Genomic DNA, 17,282 nt, shown 5'->3' on the forward strand with positions numbered 1-17,282 from the left:
TATGTTAAACTACGAAATGCCATCAAAATAAATCGGACTTAAAAAATTGTTTTTGTACAAAAATCTTTTTTTTTTTAGTATCTTCTGTTATTTCAATCCCAATCATGCTTATTGGAATCAACGGCGGCTATTTTCCGGCAATCTGCCGGGTATGTTTAATGTTTTTCTCTTTAGTGCAATATTGAATTTTTGTGTTTTGATCGTATTTTGCTGTTTTTGCCGTCAAAGCTGTTGCTCTCATTAATGGCATTTCATGTTGGCTTTTGATGAGGTATTACTAAGCTTTTTTGTCTCCAATTGTTAGCTACTGTGGCTCTGAGTGTAAATGTCATAATATATTAGTTTGAGTTTTGCCCGTATTTTTGTTACGTTATCATTCGGTGACATTTATGACAGGACTCAGCGGTTATTAATGGGGTGTAAATCAGTTTAATTGGTGTTTTCGGTACACAGCTATTGCTATTTACGACATGAACGTTATTCAAACGAAAATATATTTCTTTTCACATGAAAAATTAGTGAGTTTTTTAACTTTTACTCTTTAACGTTTTTAACGTCCTTGGTTTCGTCGCCTAGCCTAATAATAAAATGTCTCATCCGTCTTCTAATGCGTTTTAGTATACTGGCTTATTCATATTCGTTCTTATTTTTTAGCTGATGTTTTTTGACTTTGACATCATTTGAAAGGTTGTTGAGTCTTGTCTTCAGTTGCTATTTTTTCTATTATGCACCTAATGGAATCGATAAAAATGGCTTTTTATTGCTCTCAGACAAACTTTGTAGCAATTATATTAGTCCTGTGGTCTTTTTTATGCCATTTTTTCGCTTGACCGATCTTTTGTCTGACACTTTTGACTTTTCGACCCACTTAACAGCCTCGTTGCTTTTCAAAGGAGTTTATTGAAATATATATTTATTTCGTATGTAATTGCTCTTAAGCAAAGTATCTATTAATTATTTTAATCTCAAAGTAGTGCACAGTAAAAGGACATGCTATATTTATCTTGGCTACGTATTAAGAATGCAAATGAAATATCACTTTTTTTGGGACACATAGACTACCATAAATCAAGAATTCTGTTAAATTGGTTATTTCTGTAACTTACTTATGTGCTGTTTAGGTGAATCTGAATGAGGTGATAGTGAATAGTGCGATAGAGTTGTGTCTGCACATTCTCTCTACCATCATCCTACAATTAGAGACAGTTCCTGACCAACTTCAATTGGCAAATGACGCCGTCTCCAAGTTCTACGTTGATAGCCAGATTGCCATACATTCGGTTAGTCACTTGACCATTTAAAATTTTTCATCTCCCCCATTGTCAGATGTTTAATTTTGCTCTCGAACGTGGTTATCTTTTTAAGCAAACTTTTAGCTTGACCGTTTTTGCGCTTTCGTTCTGGACAATTTTGCAGCTACTATTACAATTTTTTTCAATTTTTGTATATGCAAAAGGTGTGCAAATTTTTCTAACGGAAAAAACGGTCCCGTCCATTACTATTGATAACTGAAAAAAAGTTAATTTAGTTGGACGAGAAACCACAATTTGAAGTTTCAAAACCAGTTTGTTAAGGCGTGTGCGGCGTTGCTGGTGAGTCAGCTGTTGTCATTTGGAGTGGGAATCGAGATGCACAAGGAGGACCTCCTAGAAGCAAGTCTCTGTATCTTGACAGACCTGGAAAGTGTCTACATCAAGTTCCCATTCGACTACGGAATCCTAGACGGACTCTCCATACTCCTCAACCACTACATAACTTCTGTAAGCAACATTTATAGCATCATGTCATCACAGACTTTGACGACTTTCAGCATGATTTTATTTTTTAATAGCCGCCCTCATCTTCTCAGCCGGCTATTATAGCGCTCCTATTTTTACGACTCGAAGAGGAGTATTGGAGAAGTCCTTTTTTTTAATCAATTTTATTGGAGTGAATTTTTAAGCGGGAAAAGAAACGCGTGAAAAAATTTGGAGTGATTTGGTTGCTGAACAAAAGTGACGAGCGGAGCGAAAAGAGAGTGGTTTTTTGTTCATACCGCTGTTTTTGAGAGAGCGAGAAATTGATGTGTGAAAAAATTTTCTCTGAGCGAGCGAAATTTTTTTGTTCACGTGCGGCTTTTAAAAGCAGTTTTTTTGCAATTTTTCTTGTGTATAAGGTTTGATTATGATATTATATTGGATTTGGGCTCGTTCTGATAGGAATTGAAGGTTTCAAGTAGTTAATTTGAGTTTTATGCAAATTTGGAGGGTTTTGATCAGTTTTGCTGATTTCTCGACGAAATTTAATGTATTTTGGCCTGTTGTTTTGTTTTAGTGCTTTAAGTGCAATTTGCGTAGAAGCTCGTTACTCAAAGAATATCAGGGATACAATTTGATTACAATTTTGTTGGTATACAACATTTTTTTCTGAAGAAAAATGGCAGAAAAATAGAGAATATTTTAACCACTTTTTTAATTTTTTGCTTTTTTTCGTTTTTTTTTTTCAATCGTAGACAATTTTTTTAAGCTTGCTATGACTTGCCCATTATTTCGCGAGCATTTTATTGCTCTATTTTCTCAAAGTAACTTTATTTGGCTCGATTTTTTCTTGTAAAATTTAAAAACACCTTACTTTTTCTCGTTTTTTTTTGTTCAATTTGGTTTTAAATGTCGTTTCTATTCTTCCTCAACCTTTGAGAGCATTTGGGGAGTTTTATAGTGGAATTCAGTTGTTGTAGTTCTTTTGGATGTCTCTCATTGTGGTTGACATTAGTTTTGAGTTGTTTTTGTTAAAGAAAATCGAGTAAATCAGAGCAAATTTTGGCCACTTTTTGTCTTTTTTCTAAGTTTTTTGCCTATTTCTTCCAATTTAATGTTTTTGTTGGTAACTTTTTCTCAATAAGGAGCATTTTGTAGGTGTTGATACTATGAATTTGCACTTGAAGGCTTAGCGGGGCAGTTTTCATTTAAACAAATTATACAAAACTCTAATTCGTTAAATAGTTTTTCTTAGTCTTTTTTAGTTTGTTGTTTAACGTTTCTCTGCAAGTACTAGGTGGGCGATTGATCTAGCCAAATATATAACTAATTGATTTCCATGAGTTATGGATGGGAAGCTGCATGTTATCTTTTTGTAGAGAATTTTGTTTGGATTTTTGGAGAATATTATTTTTTGCTTTTGTCCTTTGTCAAGTTTCCAGTTCTCAAGTCTTTTCTTTGTGAATTAGTTACAATGTCTGTCGATTGGTAATATGCTAGTGATGCATCTGGTAATATGCTGGTGATGCATCAGATTTCTATTTCGAGTCGTTTCCGGAATTCTTCCGGCTATGTTTTTTTTTACAATTCAAAGAATTTGAATTGTATTGGGGCGCTGTCTTTTTTAATACGACTCGAAGAGGAGTATTGGTTTTCTTAAGGTTTTTTTACGACTCGAAGAGGAGTATTGGAGAAGTCCTTTTTTAATCAATTTTATTGGAGTGAATTTTTAAGCGGGAAAAGAAACGCGTGAAAAAATTTGGAGTGATTTGGTTGCTGAACAAAAGTGACGAGCGGAGCGAAAAGAGAGTGGTTTTTTGTTCATACCGCTGTTTTTGAGAGAGCGAGAAATTGATGTGTGAAAAAATTTTCTCTGAGCGAGCGAAATTTTTTTGTTCACGTGCGGCTTTTAAAAGCAGTTTTTTTGCAATTTTTCTTGTGTATAAGGTTTGATTATGATATTATATTGGATTTGGGCTCGTTCTGATAGGAATTGAAGGTTTCAAGTAGTTAATTTGAGTTTTATGCAAATTTGGAGGGTTTTGATCAGTTTTGCTGATTTCTCGACGAAATTTAATGTATTTTGGCCTGTTGTTTTGTTTTAGTGCTTTAAGTGCAATTTGCGTAGAAGCTCGTTACTCAAAGAATATCAGGGATACAATTTGATTACAATTTTGTTGGTATACAACATTTTTTTCTGAAGAAAAATGGCAGAAAAATAGAGAATATTTTAACCACTTTTTTAATTTTTTGCTTTTTTTCGTTTTTTTTTCAATCGTAGACAATTTTTTTAAGCTTGCTATGACTTGCCCATTATTTCGCGAGCATTTTATTGCTCTATTTTCTCAAAGTAACTTTATTTGGCTCGATTTTTTCTTGTAAAATTTAAAAACACCTTACTTTTTCTCGATTTTTTTGTTCAATTTGGTTTTAAATGTCGTTTCTATTCTTCCTCAACCTTTGAGAGCATTTGGGGAGTTTTATAGTGGAATTCAGTTGTTGTAGTTCTTTTGGATGTCTCTCATTGTGGTTGACATTAGTTTTGAGTTGTTTTTGTTAAAGAAAATCGAGTAAATCAGAGCAAATTTTGGCCACTTTTTGTCTTTTTTCTAAGTTTTTTGCCTATTTCTTCCAATTTAATGTTTTTTGTTGGTAACTTTTTCTCAATAAGGAGCATTTTGTAGGTGTTGATACTATGAATTTGCACTTGAAGGCTTAGCGGGGCAGTTTTCATTTAAACAAATTATACAAAACTCTAATTCGTTAAATAGTTTTTCTTAGTCTTTTTTTAGTTTGTTGTTTAACGTTTCTCTGCAAGTACTAGGTGGGCGATTGATCTAGCCAAATATATAACTAATTGATTTCCATGAGTTATGGATGGGAAGCTGCATGTTATCTTTTTGTAGAGAATTTTGTTTGGATTTTTGGAGAATATTATTTTTTGCTTTTGTCCTTTGTCAAGTTTCCAGTTCTCAAGTCTTTTCTTTGTGAATTAGTTACAATGTCTGTCGATTGGTAATATGCTAGTGATGCATCTGGTAATATGCTGGTGATGCATCAGATTTCTATTTCGAGTCGTTTCCGGAATTCTTCCGGCTATGTTTTTTTTACAATTCAAAGAATTTGAATTGTATTGGGGCGCTGTCTTTTTTAAGATCTGTTCACACATTTTCATGATTTTTGAAGTCAAATTGGAGTAGTGATTTTGGTCACGCCGAAACAGGAAATGGAGTGAAAAAGCGAGTGGTTTTGCGGCGTGAATTTTTTTCGCTCTAATTTTTAAGTAGAGTGAGAAAACGGTGTTTGAACAAAAATTCCTTTTCTCGGTAGTGGTTTTTTGTTCACATGCGGCAATTTCACTCTGATGTTTACTGTTTTTTCGATTTTTTGGATCGGATTTTTTTCTAAATGGTTTTACCAATCCATTCACAGCTCATTTTAGGCCTAGGTTTTTGTTTGAATTAAAGTTTCTTTTCTCGCTAGTGGTTTTTTTGTTCACATGCGGCACTTTGATATTGGTTTTGTTTTTTTCTCATTTTTTGTTCTGATTTTTATGAAAACTGGTTTTCTCAATTCACTCATAGTCTATTCTAGGTCTAGTTTTTTCTGTTTAGTTAATAAAAGTTCTTTGAATTGTACGTCAAGACTTGTCCTGCTATGTTTTTTTACTTCGTCAAACTTTTTTTCGCTTTACCATTTTGCCGCTTTTTCGACATTTTGTGTGATATCTTTTTGACTTCTCTAGGCTAGTTTCCCTCTTCTCTCATTCTGCTAAACGTGATTTTGAACATCAGTTGCTCGGCAAAGCAATTCAAAATGAACAGAGTTAGTACAGAAATGGATGTCAGAAATAGAAACGGGATAAACCCATAAAGCCCAATTTTAGATGCCCGCTATTTGAATGTCGTTCATATAAGTCTTAGTTACCATCTCCTATGCTTAATGGTATTGATGGTAGCCCCGGTAGCCTCTCTCTAAGAAACAGAAGTACGTTATGTTTAACTACGAAATGCCATTAAAATAAATCGGACTTAAAAAATGTTTTTGTACAAAAATCTTTTTTCAATATCTTCTATTCTTTCAATCCCAATCATGCTTATTGGAATCGACGGCGGCTATTTTCCGGCAATCTGCCGGGTATGTTTAAATACCTCGATATTTAAAAATAAAAGCATACTGAAAGTTGTCCAAGTCTGTTGAATAAAATCTTGATCAATAAAAATTTGTAGGTAAATTTAAAACATTGTGAAGTTATTCGATCAGTTTTTTTTTTGCTAGGCTAATACCCGACAGGTTCATCTAAGTTTTCTTTTCCTAATTTTTTGAACAACACTAAAATAAAATTTGTAAATAGCTTGAAGTTGCAGTAACATAAATTAATTACCTTTTTTTTGCGTGTTAGTACAAGTCAGAGATTTTCTGGCGAAAAATGACGTCTCGTTAATTTCTCTCCAACAATGTTTGTAATAATTATTTTGGTTCTGTTGTTATTCATAGTCCTGCTGGTAGTAGTCCTGTGATTTTTGGTACTAACAACTTATCAATAGCTGCCTTGTCTTTCAACAGGCGGAGAATTAAATTCACAGATTGAAAGAGTATATACTGCGTGTTCCAGACAATTTTTGGATTAACTTTTTCACCTTGTCATATTGCCATGTCAAATGTACGTCAAAAAATTTTATGATAAAAACATTAAAAACAGATGATGTAATGAAAGCTGGGCCCTTCTATATTTTTTGAGTTAACTTTTATAATAGTTTATCTTAGGTCCGACGTGTTTAGCACCTAGTGTGCTGTTTCGGATCCTCTCTTTTCTATGTTTGCTGCAAAGTTGTAATTTTCTTTGCAATTTGTGTAATATCAGCTGAATATATTCACCATAAAAATTGTTCATTTAGGTTCTTCTCTATCAGGTAAAATATCGGTATCACTTAATTATATGATCGTTTAGTTACGTCATTCAATTTTAGGCTGGATGCCTGAGTTCTGTGTCAGCTTATTTTTTAGTTTAATTTTGTTATATTGTTAACACTTGCAGCGTCGTCTGTCATATTTAGTTTCCATCTCATTGTTCGCAAGAGCATCTCAACGTTTAATATCGTAGCTTCGATTTGACAAAACATTACACTCAGCCTATTTATAGCTCAGAGAAAGAGAATCAAGCCCGCTGCTGTAGATTAATTGCAGGATTGAGTATATTCGAGGCTAAGTGTAGAGAATTGCAGCCATAAAATTGCAACTTTGATTGTAAACTTTAATTTGAAAGTTTTAAATCATGACTCCTATACTTAACCGTTCGATGTTGACATTGACTACAGTTTTGTATACTTGATTATACTTAAAAATGCTGAACTGCAGTCTAACATGCAACCTTTAAGGAATAGAAGAAAAACTATTTGAACTGCTGGCTGTGGTTGGCTCCTCCCCTGAAACAGTTCATAAAACCCTTTTTTAATACTGCTGTCAATACTCCAGGGCGATTCCTCTGCCATCCGGTCCATGATCCAGATTGGAGTATGGGTGACCTGTTGGCAACGTCTCTCTCAATGTCTCAACATCCCACCAGAAGAGGAAACCCCAAATCCGCCAACTGCCTCTGCTTCGGCTGCGGATTTGTTAGACCAGAGTAAAAGTGGTGCTAATTTGAACGGGACCTTCTCTAAGACCTCACATCCTGAAATGGATGGCGAGAAATGCTTAATGAGCCAGGAACCGCTCTGGGCGCTTGTGTCTCCGAGAGGAATTGTGGCCATGTTGCAATTGGCTTCTGTTGTTTTTTCCCAGGTAATTAGTTCACCTATGTTCCCAGCAGTTTTATCCGCCGTTTAATACAAATTCAATCGATTATAGCTGGTTGTTTTATAGCCGCGAAGCGATCGCGAGGCTATTATTGATCTCATCGTCTTTTTAATAGCCGCCGTCAGCCTCTCAAACGGCTATTATTTAGGCGCTCTCCTTTTTTACAATTCAAAGAATTTGTATTGTATTGGGGCGCTGTCTTTTTATTACGACTCGAAGAGAAGTACTGGTTTTCTTAAGTTTTTTTATCGGAAGTACTATTCGTTCAGACGGCGTTTTGACCTAAAAGTGAAAGAGAGTAAAATTGCCGTGTGAACTAATTTTTTCTGAGCGAGGGAAGTTTTTTGATTATGCGTTTCGATCGAATGATTGACAGAATTCCGCATATGGATTGCCATTTTTAGCCGTTTTTTTGTCAAATTGGCACAGTTTTTTTGCTCATAATTTAGTTTTTTTGGAGATAGTTTTAATAGAAGCTGTATTGATGTATGAACCTCTGAAAGTGATATCATAGCGTTTTGAGAGTCCAATAATGTGTTTTAAATTTTAAACGAGCTCAAATTTTCCAATTTTTCTAATTCGTCTGGCTTTTTAATTAATTTCTCCTTTTTTTTGGATTTAAAACGGATTTTTTTTTTCAAAAATTAGTGCATATGGCAATTCATTTTTTAAATTTTATTGCATTCAATGCCTCTTTTTAACGTGAGGTATTTTCATAGAATCGTACACATGATTGCCCGATTTTAGCAGTTTTTGTCCAAGTTTTCCCATTTTTGTTTGTTTTTTGGAATTAACTACTCAGTCTTTTTGTGCAGCGTCAGGGATCTTGATTTTCTGGCGTTTAGCATCTAAAATTCTGCATATTAGGGTAGTAAGACTACTTTTTACATGTAGCGTTGAATTCAAAGGCAAACGACCAAAGTAAAACTAGCACGGAATAGAACAATCCAAACGGCAATAAACTGCAGGCGGAAACATTTTATCCCACCTATCCTATTCCCACTTAACCGCCACTACCTATTATCCTATGGTTAAGAGTTGAATGATAACCCCCCTTTCTTTACGTAGGTATTATATACTACTGAACCAGAGCCAACAGCTCGCCGGTCGTTTGAGAGCTATTGGCCTATAGTTAGTCTTTTATTTATTATTAGAATAAGGTTTTTCGCTTACCGTCCGTGAATTTAAAACTGTCTTTTTGATAGTTCAAATATTTTTTGACGTTTTGAATGAGTTTTTGAAATTCTTTAAAAAATCGTTTGGTAATTTTGATTTTAATAGTTATCTTGTTTTTGACTTTTTTTGCCGAAAACGCTGAATATTCGAAGTTCTGTTTTCAATATTTTTACAGAAGTATTTCTGTTTTTTTAACCGAACCTCCGATGGGAAATAATGGAATGATTTTTTTCTTCTCAAATTTTGTTTGATTTTCATTTTTTAAAATTATGAAGATGCATTTTTGCGAATATATTTTAATGTGTCCGTTATTAGCACATTTTACGGTTTAGCACCTTCTCAAAAATATCTGTTTGGAGTTGCTACCATAAATTATATTTTCATTTACTTTATCTCTATGCGTTGTTAAAAAAGTTTATAAAATTTTTCCTTCTGTTGATTTTTCAGTCTACTTTGATGCCTATTATGCGAAGTTTTTTGGCACTAGGTTTTTGTAATAAGTGGTTTTCCGCATTCGAGTCTTTTTTCTGGTAAATTTTATATTTGTCATAGTTTGAGTTAATTGTAACAATATATATCTCCAACAAAAAGTATTTTGCGATTGCAAAAGTATTGCAAAAAATTTTTTGAGATTGTTGTGACGCTGAATCGAATAATTTATTTGCTTGGGAAGTTTTCATTTTTTTAATTCATTAGTTCAATTTCTTAGAAAGTTATCTGCTTTATGCATTCCCAATGCCAGCTGTGTTAGCAGGCCTTAACGTAGTGATCAGAGGCAGTAGTTAAGGTTTGGCAACGAACCTGCCAGCAATCAATCGTAGAAGTAGGACCACTGCTTTGAAAATGGATATCTTACTGTGTCAATAAGTGAACAGCTCAATCAACGTTTTACTGAAAACTTTATTACCGAAAGGAAGACCGTTTTTACAAACTGATCCGGATTGCTCATTTTACATCTGTTTAGGAACCATTCGAATGTGCATCGTTATTTGCAGACGAAGATAACGTCTTAGTACAGTGTCTCTTCACCCTAGTATCAAAGCGGTTCTTTGAGTACCTGTACCTCTCACCCTTCGCAATCTCCTCGGGGACAGTGGCTAGCGGTCTCTCGCTATCTACCTCTCGTGCCCTAGTTCCACCAGTGCAACAAGTAGCTCATAAGATATGTTTGGATGTCCTACAGCTGTTCTGTCTCCCATTTGCAGTTCATAACGATCAAGTTTTATCTCAAGTATGCACGTAAGTTAAACAGCTCAGTTATGCTTTATGTTAGCAAGTATAACTAGCTCAGTGTGTTACCCAATTTTGTTCGATTCTAAGCATTGGTTCCGTAAAAAAATTTTCCATATATCGCTGAGTAGTTTTTGGGAGAAATTTGACTTCTTTTCAAAACAAAGTTTAGCACCTATTTTAAACCTCAAAAGTTTTAAATTTATGCACAAAATTATCCAATATTTTTTTTGCTACCAGCCCGATGAACGTGTTATATTGCTTCGATCGCAAAAATAACTATAATTGCAGTTGCATGGGATAGCAACATATAAAAATATATTGTTATAGCTGTAAGCTGATCGGAGCTATTTTGCGGTGATCTTGGTTTTTTACAATTCAGAGAATTTAATCGTATTGGGGCGCTGTCTTTTTTGAAGATTCGTATGGGGCGCTGCTCACATATTTTTATGATTTTTGAAGTCAAATTGGAGTATTAATTTTGGTCACGCCGAAACAGGAAGTTGAGCGAAAAAGCGAGTGGTTCTGCGGCGTGAAATTTTTTCGCTCTAAATTTAAAGTAGAGTGGGGAAACGGTGTTTTGAACAAAATTTCGCTTTCTCGCTAGTGGTTTTTTTGTTCACATGTGGCAATTTCACTTTGATTTTTACTTTTTCGATTTTTTGGATTGGATTTTTTTCTAAATGGTTTTCCCAATCCATTCATATTCGGTTCAAGGTCTAGTCTTTTGTTTAGTCAATGAAAATGCTTTGAATTGTGCGCCTCGACTTGTCCTGCTAACTTTTTTTGTTTCTACTGACGCTATTTTTTGTATTACATTTGTTCACACAGCAAAGCTGAGAAAGTCATATTTTCTGTATTACTTCTTTCTCTCACTAACGGTTTTTGCGCGCGTGACGTCATCTCTCACTCTTTAGCAAAAGTTTTTAGGTCATTTACGTGATAAGATTTTGATCATAAGTGACTTACCTCACTCAACAAATTGACATTTGCACTTTAAAACTCAAGTTTACTTTGAATTACTTTAAGGTGAAAGGAACTCTATATGTGTAATAAAGGCCCCTAAAGAAAAGGTTCTGCGCATTGAATTTTAACAAGCTTTATCAATTTTTGAGTGGCGTCGATAACTTTTCATGTTATATCACCCAAGTCTATTCTTTGGCAGCTATCCCGGCAATCTGCCAGATATGTTATGAAGTTAAATTTGGGAAAATTACTGGGAAATTGACATGTTTGCTAGTTCAAAGCCATATCCTAACAACATGATAACATGGGAGAGTATAACATCATGAAAAAGTTTTGTTTACCTATAGTGTCTGAAAGATAATTCTGTTTCAGAATTGCAGCTTCTCATGACTTCTTTGGTTCCCTCATCCACTGTTGTCTTCACATCCTCCACAACGAGGAGTTGGAGATCCCCTTAGGTGAGTTGACTTCAGCACCATCTTACACTATTAACAAATTTTATGAGTCTGCTCCATTTCGATACCTCACCCCCCCCCCCCCTCAAGTGTCATTTCATCTAAAAATGAGTTTTCTCATTTCTGTTAGAAGTGGAACATGAACTAATAATTAAATACCTTTAGAAATGATGTTTGCAATCTGATAACCTGGACTTGTTTATGTCGGTAATCAGCGTAATTAATAGACGATGCATCTCGAGAGGTTGTTATCTTTAGGCTTGCTCTCACAGCTGGTGCTGACGGACGATTTGTTTCTGGAGAAATTTGTGTCAGTGTTCTCTGAATCGGCGGAGGTAAGAAAATTAGCTTCATCGTTTTTGTTTAATCTGGCCGATTTGATTTTCAAATGATTTTCTGATTTTGACATCTGGAGCTATTATATAGGTTTTAAGGAATATTGCTACTACAAGTTGACACTTCAAGGCCATTTTTACTGAAATAAAGTGCAAAAATTTGTAATTCCTATCGGTTTTTCGTTGTTCACCTTTGTAATTGCTCTCTAGCGAAGTTTGTAGAAGTTATATTTGTCCTGTTGTTCTTTTTAATGCAATTTTTTGCTTGACCGCTTTTTCCGTCTGAACCATTTAACTTTTCGTCCTTAAAAACAAGATAAACAGGTAGCTCCCAGCGGGCATTAAGTTTAAGCAGAGGTCCTTAGCCGCGTTTAGTAGTCCTTGAAGTGCTTAGTGTGATAAAGCTACCGGGAAGGCCGTACTTTAAGGTTAAAAGGTCATTTTTAGTGTTTGCGCCCAAAATAATCCGATTTTCCGTTTTTTGTCATTTTTCGAATTTTTTTATCGGACCAATGTAAAATTGAGGCTGGTTAAAGTTGATAAAGGTATTTTGCAAAACATAAGTACTCTTTATGACAATTTTAAGACCTATATATTTTGGTAAATTTGTTTCAAGCTGTTTTGAACATTTTTGTCCTCTTTCGTGTTTTTTCAGCCCTAGGTGTCAAGGAACCTACCTCGTTTAGGAATTGATTATATTTTTTTGCATAGTTTCTAATGCTAATGGAGTGGTTTTCAACATTTTAATATCACGAATTCTAGCATTTTTTTGGACAAAACTTGCATTTTTTTCTATTTTTGTGACATTTATCATTATTCAGATTTTTTTAGACCCAGGGGCTAGAAATCCTTAAGACAATTTGTGCTATAGAATTTGATATGTCTATACAATTGCATGGAAAAAATGTTTTTGACAACCTAAAAAAAACAGGTAATCTATATATTAATTCAACGTCGACAGAGAGCCACTGAACACCATTTTTAAGAGCCTCTTATTTCATGTTTTAAAAGGCCTTAATTATACTGTTCTGCAAACGCGACAAGCAACAGTCGGGTTTGAACCTGAGTCTGGGGATTAAGAAGCGGAAGCGCAATGAGTTGAGCTAAGGAGAATGCGAGGCGCGTAGTTTTTCAGGAATTTGGTGCATTAACCTTGTACCCCTTTCTCTGTTCTCAAATTCCCTCTTTCTTCACACTTTTTCGTGATCCATGTTTTTCCTCCGGTCTCTATCCATCTTTATCTATCTATGTCTATATATTAAACGTAACGTGAATACCGATACCACCATGTCTGAGCTCCTAGTCTTCATGTTTTGGGGCCTCATAAACATAGCGTTTTGTATGCATTTTGACAAAGTTCATTGAGTAGTAGTAGTATTAGTATAGGACTTCAATCACCTTCTGAGGGTATAAACAAGGATTATGATAGAAATGGTAGCGCAAAGATAAAAAATGATATTAATTATGTAACAGCTAGAAAAAAAATAATCATTGAACAGAGTCATGCTATACAGAAACTACATCTACACCTAAGGTACAACGTGCAAGATCAGTCAAATTCAAATTTATCATTTCTCATTGCCCGTAGTAGATTTTGAGTTGTGGTTTTGGATTTGCAAGTATCTTTGAAAAAACTGATGCTGACATTAAGTAAATCCGCGGCGTCATAATACGTTAAACTCTGAAGAAAAACGATTTTTCTGTATATCTTTTCTTAGCTCGTGTGAGTGCCAGACATTCACAATCAAAAATGCGGAGGTTCAATACCTTTGAGTCCAACTTGAAAAATTTTTCAAAAGATATGCAATTCTCATTGTTTAAGATTGCCGTAAAAACACGTATGTCCCGCTTGATAAGTTGATAGCATAATGGTATAATAGGCATAATAGGGATAACATAGGCACATTTCCGATTCTCAGGCCAAATTTGTGAATGAATAATATATGTGAAAACGAGATGAACGAATGATGCCAATGTATGTGCCGCTTTACTTAAAATAGTCGGCGGTCTACCATCAAAAGCAGGAGTCGAGCTACTTGGGACACTTAGAAGATAATTTTGAATTTTGTCAAGGCTGAACTGAACATCAGATAACTTGATCTCATTGCCGCACACAAAGTCAGTTAACCAAATTTCAGTTTTCGGTTGAAAAACTGATTGAAAAAACTGGTTGAAGAGATTTGCTCTCACTGAGCCTTCAAGAGAGTCCTCGTTTCTGTAGAACATTTTTTTAGGGAGGAAACTTCTACCATTTAAATTTTTCAACATAGCAAACGCTTCATTTGTCTTAAACTTCTGTACACTGCTCAACAAAACCTGCTTGTCCATGTCGACAAGAATCTTTAGCTCCTTTTCGGTGCATTCAACTGAATTTTTCTGATGTTTTCGAGCTGTATTTAGTTTGTTTAAACAATGCATTGTCTGCGATGAATAATAGAATGGAGCTTCGAGGCGCTTTCTCCGTTTTCTGTTCAGGCTTTTGATTGAGAGCGCAAAATACTTTACCATAGAACGTTGATAGAAAATCGGGATTCCAGTTGTGGCACTCCTGGGCGAAAAATCGTGAGTGTTAGATGCGAAAAGTCAGCCTCGTTAAAAGGGCTTATCGTATAATCGTATCCATTTGCATATTGGTAATCTAGGTCAACATTTGTTAAAAGAATGGGATAATGATCTGAGCAGAATCGCTCTGCAATATTGAAGCCCCAATTGTCGGGATGGGAGCAAAAAATTAGATCCAAAATACTTCCAAGCTTATGAGTAGGACAATCAACAATTTGTGTAAGCAATAAATCATTGCATAAAAATTCTAACATTTTTTGCTCATCAGAATGAGGCGAAGAGATCGACTTCCAACGTATTTTGGGAAAATTAGAATCACCAAGTATTTTAAGATTTTGATAAAAATGGTAGCGCAAAGATAAAAAATGAAATTATTAATTATGTAACAGCTAGAAAAAAATAATCATTAATTGAACAGAGTCATGCTATACAGAAACTACATCTACACCTAAGGTACCACTTGCAATTTGAGTCAAAATCAAATTTATCATTTCTCATTGCCATTAGTAGACTTTGAGTTGTGGTTTTGGATTTGCAAGTATCTTTGAAAAAACTGATGCTGACATTAAGTAAATCCGCGGCGTCATAATACGTTCAATTCTGAAGAAAAACTATTTTTCTGTATATCTTTTCCTACCTCGTGTGAGTGCCAGAAGTTCACGATCAAAAGTGCGTAGGTTCAATACCTTTTAAGATATGCAGTTCTCATTGTTTAAGATTGCCGTAAAAACTCGATATCCCGCTCGATAAGTTGATAGCATTTTGGCAGAGAGTTGGATAATTTTAGCAGGGAGGAGTAGTGATTGTAATCAAAGCAGGCAATGGATATTGAGCTGTTCTAATTTCCGTATATCCGAAACTTCAGGAAATCAAGCAGGATATCCATATAGAAGAACCGACAAAACACATGCCTTGAATAAATCGAATTTAACTCCATATGGGAGGTTGAACGGAACACTGTGCTTCAATTAATTGAACGACCGACGAGCTTTTACTATTTTGGTTTGAATATGAAGACTCCATTTCAACGTTTTGGATACCTCAATTCCCAGATCCGTAATATTATCAAGCGAAAGAATCTCGACATCACCAAGAAGTATATTATCCAATGACCTTCTACTAATATGTAAATAACCGCTTTTAGCTGAATTAAAAGACAAATAGTTACAATAAGCCCATAACCGCAACGAGCATAGATCATTTTAAGCACTATACAAGCAGAAGTCGCCATTGCAGAGCAATTTTGTGTCGTCAACGTAGCAGAGAACCTTTTATACTTCGGGTACGTCAATCATATCGTCAATGAAAATTTAAAAGAAAAGCGGTCCCAACACGCTTCCCTGGGGAACACCACTAGTAACTGGGAGGATCGCTGATAAAAAACCATCTAAGTTAACACATTGCCGTCTAGACGATAAATAATAATTAATGAGTTTCACAAAATCTTGTCAAAACCAAAATGAATAATTTTCGAAAGCAGCGTCGAGTGGTCCACAGAATCAAAAGCTTTGCTGAAATCTAAATAAACAACAACTTGCTCAATGTTTCTGTCAAAATTCAGATATAACTCATGCAAAAATCTGAACAATTGCGTAACTTTGCACGAAATCCATGTTGTCTAGGATTCAGCCGATCTTTAATCTTCGGATAAATAAACAGAAATAGAATTTTCTCTAAAACTAAAGATAACCTCGGGAGTATTGAAATAGGCCGATATTTCTCAACGTCCGCTCGAGGTCCTTTTTTGTGAATAGGGATAACATAGGCACATTTCCGATTCTCAGGCCAAATTTGTGAATGAATAATATATGTGAAAACAAGATGAACGAATGATGCCAATGTATGTGCCGCTTTACTTAAAATAGTCGGCGGTCTACCATCAAAAGCAGGAGTCGAGCTACTTGGGACACTTAGAAGATAATTTTGAATTTTGTCAAGGCTGAACTGAACATCAGATAACTTGATCTCATTGCCGCACACAAAGTCAGTTAACCAAATTTCAGTTTTCGGTTGAAAAACTGATTGAAAAAACTGGTTGAAGAGATTTGCTCTCACTGAGCCTTCAAGAGAGTCCTCGTTTCTGTAGAACATTTTTTTAGGGAGGAAACTTCTACCATTTAAATTTTTCAACATAGCAAACGCTTCATTTGTATTGAACTTCTGTACACTGCTCAACAAAACCTGCTTGTCCATGTCGACAAGAATCTTTAGCTCCTTTTCGGTGCATTCAACTGAATTTTGCTGATGTTTTCGAGCTGTATTTAGTTTGTTTAAACAATGCATTGTCTGCGATGAATAATAGAATGGAGCTTCGAGGCGCTTTCGCCGTTTTCTGTTCAGGCTTTTGGTTGAGAGCGCAAAATACTTTACCATAGAACGTTGATAGAAAATCAGGATTGAATTTGTGGCATTCCTGGGCGAGAGATCGTGAGTGTTAGATGCGAAAAGTCAGCCTCGTTAAAAGAGCTTATCGTATAATTGTGCCCATTGGTAATCTAGGTCAACATTTGTTGAAAGAATGGGATAATGATCTGAGCACAGTCGCTCTTCAAAATTGAAAGCCCATTCGTTGAGATGGGAGCAAAAAATAAGATCCAAAATACTTCCAAGCTTATGAGTAGGCAAATCAACAATTTGTGTTAGCAATAAATCATTGCATAAAAATTCTAACAATTTTTCCTCATCAGAATGAGGCGAAGAGATCGACTCACAACGTACTTTGGGAAAATTAAAATCACTAAGTAGAATCCAGGGGACAGATTTGTGTTGATCACAGCTTAGGCTTGCCTCCACATCAGCAAAAACACTTCGCAATTTGTCTTCTGTAACACCAGGTTTGACATAAAACACCGATCCTCGAGGAGGTAGATATGCAAGTATAATGCAGAGAGTAAGAATCTGGTTACTTAAGACAAGAACACAAAATTGCTCACACTTTGAATAATAAATTAAACTAATAGTACCCAAGAAAGCGTTACTCATTGCTACTAGGAGTCCACCATGTTGACCGGCCGTTCGATCTG

General features: G+C 35.1%; 1 protein-coding gene across 1 annotated transcript in view; it reads left to right on the top strand.

Moving 5' to 3' along the window:
* The window catches only part of LOC142353351 (serine/threonine-protein kinase 36-like), a 97,682-nt gene that overhangs the window by 57,794 nt on the left and 22,606 nt on the right, over nt 1-17,282 (top strand). Inside the window, exons 18-23 of the mRNA XM_075405584.1 lie at nt 1,122-1,280; nt 1,575-1,760; nt 7,212-7,520; nt 9,676-9,950; nt 11,280-11,365; nt 11,621-11,697. Coding sequence (XP_075261699.1) covers nt 1,122-1,280; nt 1,575-1,760; nt 7,212-7,520; nt 9,676-9,950; nt 11,280-11,365; nt 11,621-11,697 — 1,092 coding nt within the window. The remainder of the gene's footprint in view (nt 1-1,121; nt 1,281-1,574; nt 1,761-7,211; nt 7,521-9,675; nt 9,951-11,279; nt 11,366-11,620; nt 11,698-17,282) is intronic.

This window comes from Convolutriloba macropyga, chromosome 14 (assembly GCF_964194025.1).
Source record: "Convolutriloba macropyga chromosome 14, txConMacr16.3, whole genome shotgun sequence".
NCBI lineage: Eukaryota > Metazoa > Xenacoelomorpha > Acoela > Convolutidae > Convolutriloba > Convolutriloba macropyga.